The sequence below is a fragment of the Centroberyx gerrardi genome, chromosome 18, assembly GCF_048128805.1.
Source record: "Centroberyx gerrardi isolate f3 chromosome 18, fCenGer3.hap1.cur.20231027, whole genome shotgun sequence".
Taxonomy (NCBI): Eukaryota; Metazoa; Chordata; class Actinopteri; order Beryciformes; family Berycidae; genus Centroberyx; species Centroberyx gerrardi.
Genome location: NC_136014.1, coordinates 28526032 through 28533635, shown reverse-complemented (window position 1 = coordinate 28533635; position 7604 = coordinate 28526032). Strand labels below are relative to the sequence as shown.

Sequence of the window (7604 nt, the reverse complement as noted above, 5' to 3'; positions counted from 1 at the left end):
CCTGCCTCGTCTGCTTCTACTGCTGTTTGTGGTTTCCTACGTTTCCCAGAATGCCTAGAGGTAGGGGGTCAGATTTGGGGTCAAGGGTGACCAGTGGTGTGATGTGGTGTCATCCAACATGGACCTGTCAGTATTCAACATGACACAGAGTGGACATTAGTTTGGATTGTGTGAATGATCAGTAAGTTCAGTTTATTTATTCAAGGATGATTACTTCTGTTTAGTAAATGTATGGTTTGTTTCTTGATGTTTATAACGCCCATTTATTTCTGATAATTGTTATTGTTTAATTAGAATGTTTGATCATGCCATTCAGGCCTGTATGGATCCTGCTGAATTAATGATCCACTGTAAAAAAGGAATATTTAATGTTTTTGTTGAAATACTTTGAAATTGTGAACAGCCTATGGATTTTTGTTCTCCTTTGTTCTGTTACCAGCCGACCAATCCAAGCTAAAGCACATGCTCCACCTGTAATAACATGGTGGAGCGGATCATCTGTCCCAACAGACAACCCACTGACTTGGTCACCATTCCTCAGTCAGTAGCGAGTTGGGAAATACAGTCAGGTCATCATTCCAGACGTAAACTTTTACAAGAGTTGATTTGATTGGTCATGATTGAAGCCACGCCCACCACACCTACTGATAATGTATTCCCCCTGATCCAATCCTGTTTTATTTTTCAACTGCGCTGCAGGTTCGCCGCGCTTCTCTGGCCACGAAAATACCAAAAATCAGTCGCCAGGCTCTGTGCGCTTCTGACTGTGTTTTGCACTGTGCTCTAGTCATTCAGTAAAATAAATTCCCAGCAGTCTGCAGGTTTTCATTCCAACCAGTCAGCAGCTCAGTTCACTGAGTAACATCCTTCACCCAGAGGAGCAGCAGGTCGGTGTGATGAGCTGCTGGTCGGTTGGAATGAAAACCTGCAGACTGTTGGACCTTCATGGACTCTGGTTGGAGACTGACCAACCTGAAGGCTGGTGGTTTCCCAGCCGGTTCAGACTGCAGGTTGGTAAACAGTAGAGACGACGACCTGCAGCCTGTTTACTGCCTGACTGCCTGCTGATGAAGACACTGATGATGGTAAAATGCTAAAGTCAGCTCCGTCTCCATAGTAACAGCAGACCGGGACTGAAACAGTCATAACAGATCATTCTGTAGCTTTTACAAACTTCCAGTGTTTTTCCAACTACTCCCATTCATTCCTAATGGAAGATTGCTGCTGTCCTTTATTGAAGTGTTCCTGAACAGCATGACCACCGCAGTAACGTATTCACTGTTTTCTGGGTCAGTTCAACTTAATTGTCCTTTTAGTCATGCTGAGATGTTCCAGGTCATCTTGTTCCCTCTAGGCCTCGGTTTGCCTCCTTATTATTCTCTTTATGGCACAAGGACGATGTTTCCAGCAAGGTGACGACATCAGGCTGCATCAGCAAACGCTAAATATCAGTTTGAGGTCCTGCTCTCCAGACCTGCAGCTCTGAAGACACAGATGGGATTATGTGTCCAGTTTCTTCCTCCTCAGATTAAATTGTGTCTTTTCTCACAAGGAGGTCAGAGGTCAGAGGTCAGGGTCAGCTGCAGAGCCACGCCCCCTGGAGCCGGTAGGGTTCAGTGCCTGGGTCAGGACACGTCACCTGAGGCCTTGGGGTATCAAACCCAAGTCCTCCTGGTCCACCTTGGGTCTCGGTGGTCGTTGTGTCCTCGCCGCCTCAGGCCGGATGCTAGCTGTCCACGGGGATCCGGACCCGCCGTGAAGGCACTTCCTGCTCGGCGGCGGTCGGGACGTTGATGTTGGGGTCATTGTCCACCTGGTAACACTTCCCCAGGTTCTTGATGATGTTGAAGTTGGACCGGGCCGTTTCCGCGAGGCTGTTCTCCAGAATCCAACCGTCCGACTCGGAGTCCGGATCGCCTAGCCGGAGAACGTTCTCCATGGCCGTCTGGAGGTAGCGGACGCCCGTCAGAACCAGCAGCTGGGTGGGAGAAACGCAGGTTATCATTAAGGTCGCATGGGCTGCTTAGTCTGTAGTTTCTCTACATAATATTATCTTTTTATTATTAATCTCAACAAAACTGCGGCATCATAATCAAAACGAAAGGAATTCCTTTGCAGTATAAAGTCAACTGTCTAATAAAGGGGAGCCAAAGGTAAATGTGCTGACTCGGCCACTCCTTCTCACTTAAAACACAAATAAGTTCTCTAAGATTTAACTTCTTGACCAATTTGCCCCAAACTGCCATTCCATTCTATTCTCATCTAAATCACCCTGGATCTTTCCTTCTGTCTTTGGGTCAACAAATGTCCACTATCTCTTCATATACCTCTTTGTGTTTATAGCTCAGGTTTCTGAACCCGAACCTGAACCTGAACCCTAGCCTCGGATCATTGCTTCTTGATGCTGTATTTCTATCTTTCTTACAACAGAAACTTCCACAAAACACAGAGTGGCAGTCTGTCTGTTAACTAAGAGAGCAGCAGGAAGGATGACGGAGAATACAAAACCTCCTGGTTAAGGTTTTGTTTTTCTAACCCAAAGCCAGGGTTTCTATTCTCTGGATACTAACCAGTAGTTTTTATAGCATGATGTCAGCCACCACAATGTGGTGAATTGTGATTGGTCATTTTGACTGAGGGGAATCTATTTTAACTTGATCTTTTCTCAGATCAGTATGTCTGCCAGATAAGGAAGTCATCCTGTCAGCAGGAGGGAATAAAGCCTCCTGGGACAGGGAGGCAGGTGGAAAACTTTAATCTGACATCAAATGTCTTACTGTGTCTTTACCATGTTTAAATTCAGAGACGTTTGTCTGAAATATGAAATGCAGACGCATATCACACACTGAACAAGCAGTAGTACTACTACAGTACTACTACAGTACTACAGTACCTCGAACAGCCAGATGAGCGGGACTGTGAGGCCGATGGACTGCAGGATGCCGGTGTAGTACTACTACAGTACTACTACAGTACTATTACAGTACTACAGTACCTCGAACAGCCAGATGAGCAGGACTGTGAGGCCGATGGACTGCAGGATGCCGGTGTAGTGGTCCAGCAGCGCCTGCCGGCAGCCTCTCCTCCACAGGTTCAGCTGCTCGGTCTGGTGGTCGTAGCTGTAGTGCGCTGAGTTGTTGGTGATGTGCTGCTGGATGCAGGGCCGGGGGGAGAAGGTGCTGCAGCAGCTGAAGGGAACGCCGTCCATCAGGTACTTTCCCTCCACGTTACTCCTCAGACGGCTGCAGACAGGGAGGGGAGGGGGCACGGGGTGTTAGCCAAGTAGCTACACTGCTACTATTACTGCTAGTACTACAGCTAATACTGCTACTGCTACTATAACTGCTAGTACTAAACTAATGCTGCTACTGCTACTACTGCTAATGCTACTGCTACTACTACTAATGCTACTACTACTATTTCTTCAGCTACTACTACTACTACAGCTAGTACTACTACAAATAATAATAATAATAATAATGCAGATTGTAGTTTTAGCTCTACAAATATTTCTCAGAGGCAGAGCCACTCAGTTAAACCTCAGTGGGCGGAGCCAAAGAACCTCAGTTTTTCTGGCCAGGATAAGACTTGGATAAGAAACTAGGATAAGAATTACTAGCAAGGAAGATACAATTAGAGTAATTTTGAAAAGTAAATGTGAAATGCTTTGTCAGTGAGACAGTATAGCCCACATGAATAAAGTGGGTGAATACTTTCACAAACTAGATTTTAAATAAGCTACTGTCACATAAATCTCTTCAGTTTCCACTCCACATTGACAGAGTACTTTATGTGTATCTTTAAGTAAATATGTAGCACAAGAAAATGCACAAATCGTCAAGGGGGCTGAATACTTTTATAAAGCCTCGGTGTTGTACAGTGATATGTAGAGTCTGTGTATGTCGAATAATATGAAAACTAAATACTTGACTAACTGAGTCTCAGTAAATCCGTCAGACAGGTTATATTGAGTAACTTGAACCTGGGAACCCTTCTGATTAAGACTAATTAATCTCATAACCAAGTTATTCTGCTTAGCTTCAAGCTTATTGTGATGGACTAGTGGCCCAGATCAAGTCCATCCTTCAATCTGCTCTGTAACTGGTAGAAAAGTAAATCAAAGTAAATCAAAGTCAGCCATGGATACAAAGACTAGAAGAATAAGTTTGTTTTTTTCCTGAATTGCCATATTTTTATTACATTTGTTGTACCATGAAGGTAAAAGTGAGTTTGTTTTTGCCTTCAGACACTTTTAGCAGCACAGCTTGTCTGAAACTAATGCTGCTGCTAATAAGGAAGAGAAACCGTCCTGTCAGCAAAATGTCCATGTAGCTAGTAATCCAGAAGAATCCACTAGAATACACTAGTATATACTAGAATCCAGTTGGACCCACTAGAATCCAGTATAATCTATTAGAATCCACTAGTATATACTAGAATCCAATGGGATCCACTAGAATCCAGTATAATCTATTCGAATCCACTAGAATCCAGGTAAATCTACCAGAATCCAGTGGGATCCATTAGAATCCACTAGGATCCACTAGAGTCCAGTAGAACCCAAATTCACTCAAATCCACTAGAATTTAAGAGGATCCATTAGAATCCAGTTGGATCCACCAGAATCCAGTATGACCTACTAGACTCCAGTGAGATCCTCTAGAATCCAGTCTGATCTACTAGAACCCAGGAAAAATCTACTAGAATCCACAAGAATCTAAGAGGATCCACCAGAATCTAAGAGGATCCACCAGAATCCAGTGGGATCCTCTAGAATCCAGCAGGATTCAGTAAGATGCTCTAGAATCTGCCAGAATCCAGTGGGATCCTCTAGAATCCAGTAGAATTCAGTAGGATCCTCTAGAATCCAGTGAGATCCTCTAGAATCCAATAGAATCCAGCAGGATTCAGTAGGATCCAGTAGATCCCCTCCACTCACTCCATCACGTGGCTGCTGGTCATGTCCAGGTATCGGTTGCTGATCCACTGGATGTGGAACCAGTCGCGGAACCCACCATTCCCGCAGCACTGGAACTGGATCTGCAGCTGGTCCAGGGTTCTCTTCAGGAAGCAGCGGCCCGGCGTGTCCGTGTCTTTGTAGAACCGCATGGCGTTCCGCAGACCGAGGAACAGCGACTCCTCCAGCTGGCTGCGGATGCTGTAGCACATGAGCGCCCCCACCAGGACGCAGCAGGTGAAGAAGAAGGTGCAGACGATGTAGGGCAGCAGCATCAGCTTCCAGCGCAGGAACTTGCTGCTGTCGGCGCAGTCGTAGCAGATCTTCCCGCCCACGAAGTTGATGCAGCAGGCCACCAGGCCCGTGGAGATCAGCATGTGAGGCACGTACAGGATCTCCTGGTCTGACATCACTTCCCGTCGCTTCTGGATCTCCACCTTGAGGAAGATGCCCAGGCTGAAGAGGATGACGCCCGTCACTACGGAGATCCAGTTGAGCAGCCACAGAACCTGGGCCAGCTTGTCCCGCTCCGCCTTGGTGAACGTCACCTTGCCAACTGCCATGTTGGTTCTTATGTGTGTCTGTTGTGACCAGGTGGAGCCTTCGCATCCAGTCCAGGAGTACGATAGGAGTCAGTCCAGCAACCCAGAGAGGGGTCAGGGGTCAGACTGTCCAGGGTCAGGGGTCAGGGTCAGACTGTCCAGGGTCAGGGGTCAGAGGTCAAGATGGGCCATGCTCCAGGACAGAACTGGAGGAAGGGGGAAGCAGAAGGCCGGTCGCTGCTCTCTTCAGGCTTCATAAGGAGCTTAGCGAGGTATTTTAGATATTCTTGGCTGCCATCTGAAGACCTGAAGACACAACTAGGATCTGCAGCCGCAGGAAGGAGGAGGAAGGTCAGAGTTTAATCAAACTGGATTGATATATTGGATCTGTTCAGAGAACACTGTCACTGAAACAGAGACTAGACAAACACTGAAATGTTTAGCAAACGTCTGGAACATTGTTATATGACATTTAGATTTCACAGCTCAATGTTCACTGTAACATTTTGAGAATTTGTTAAATGTGGGAAGCTGTGGCTGAATAGGTATCTAAAGTCCAAACTTATGTTTTAACTCATTTCAAATATCTGCTGTATAATAAAGGACAGACTCAGACTGAAAGCCTCACTTTGTAAATCATTATTCCGCACCGGAACAAAATGAAAGTAAAGACGAGATAAACCGGACAGTCACGGCCGCCTCGTCCAGCCGATCTATCCTCTACCACAGATTCACCTGAAGACAAGACAGACAGTTTTACCTTGCTGGCTTCACATGGCTGTTAAACACGCGACTCGCTGCTCCTCCATCTTCCCTCTGGCCTCCAGTCATCCTTTCCTCTTCATAGAGGAAAAGGAGTTTAGCCTCAAACATGGAGCCATAAAGCAGAATCAGAATCCGAGGAGAAGTTTCGGTGGCTGCTACCTGCCTCCTCCGGCTCTAATCTCCTTATTCCTAATCAGCCTGGTAATCTGAGAAATCCCCTGTTCTTCACCAGCTGGACCATCAGCAGGAGGCTTCTCGTCTCTCTACTGTCCGTCTCTCATTTACATCTTATTGGTTTCTGTGACTGATCCAGACTCTACTGTGCTCAACAGCAATAAACTTCAATTCCTGGGTCAAGCACAATCCAGCAGACCATCTTTTATTTATTGTAAACTATATATGCATGACACAGAAATGAAGTAACTGATGCAACATTTATTTTCAAACAAACACAAGCTACATGCACATCTTATAATGCATTCTTCACCAAGCCACTACATTCTTTACAGCCTTTACATTGTATTTGCACGGTACAAAACAATTTGCATAACAATGGTACAAAGCCATCATTCATATCTATGTGCTTTCTCTTTCTCAAAGGCACAATGTGTAAGAATATAATCATTAAATTGTACATGAAAACAAGCAAGTCCTCATACATTTAAATAAATCCAGACAAAAATCTAATCTGGCTTTGAATTACAGTCTGACCAACCAGTTTGTCATGTAACTCACTGCTGCCCCTCTGTGGCTGCTGACTGCCGTTACATCTGTTTTATTTTCCTGTGTGAATGTGAAGTTTCCATGGGTGTTTATGTGCTGAGTGAGTTTATCACCCTGAGCTGCTAAAACACCACTTAAGAATTAATAAACTGCATGGGCACGAAAGGGAAAATTAACAGTGTTTTTTAGTAGAAATGTGTTTTCAAAGAGACTCAACTTTATTTCTCCCAGCAGTGGATAATAATTGTGCAGCGAGGTACAAGAAAGACACAAAAACATAAAACATAAAACATGGGGGAAAAAAACTGCCTTGCACAGCGAATGTACAGTTCTTCATGAGTCGGTAAAAGCGATTTAAAGACCAGATTTTCATGCATTAAAGGCCCATTCCACTGAAAAACTTTACAGCTTTCTGTCTGGTTCTGAGGCTTTTGGGCCTGAATGAATTTGTTACTTTGATTAACGTTTGACCAAAACCTTGACTGAAATTCTTGATGTATTTTACATCAACCTCTCAATCAAAGCTCTGTTGTTAAAGGGACGGTCCACCCAGTTCAAAATGTTAAGTTTCTTCTTTAGTATCAGTTCTGTGTTCATCATCCACCAAGATCTGAGCG

The 7604-nt window shown here is 44.9% G+C and overlaps 1 protein-coding gene across 1 annotated transcript; it reads right to left on the bottom strand.

The window, feature by feature from the left end:
- Nucleotides 1-1726: 1726 nt before the first annotated feature.
- Nucleotides 1727-5520, bottom strand: LOC139930709 (photoreceptor outer segment membrane glycoprotein 2-like). Its single transcript, XM_071923949.2, has 3 exons — nucleotides 4940-5520; nucleotides 2996-3242; nucleotides 1727-1978 (listed from the first exon to the last, which is right to left on the bottom strand). The coding sequence occupies exons 1-3, from the start codon at nucleotides 5518-5520 to the stop codon at nucleotides 1727-1729; spliced, it is 1080 nt and encodes a 359-aa protein (XP_071780050.1).
- Nucleotides 5521-7604: the final 2084 nt, after the last annotated feature.

Excerpts from the sequence above, each read along its gene's own strand:
- LOC139930709 (XM_071923949.2), bottom strand. The coding sequence starts at position 5,520 with ATGGCAGTTGGCAAGGTGACGTTCACCAAGGCGGAGCGGGACAAGCTG. Across the intron at positions 3,243-4,939 it reads ACCAGCAGCCACGTGATGGA|CCGTCTGAGGAGTAACGTGG; the intron begins GTGAGTGGAGGG and ends CCCTGTCTGCAG. Across the intron at positions 1,979-2,995 it reads TGCTCATCTGGCTGTTCGAG|CTGCTGGTTCTGACGGGCGT; the intron begins GTACTGTAGTAC and ends TCTCCCACCCAG.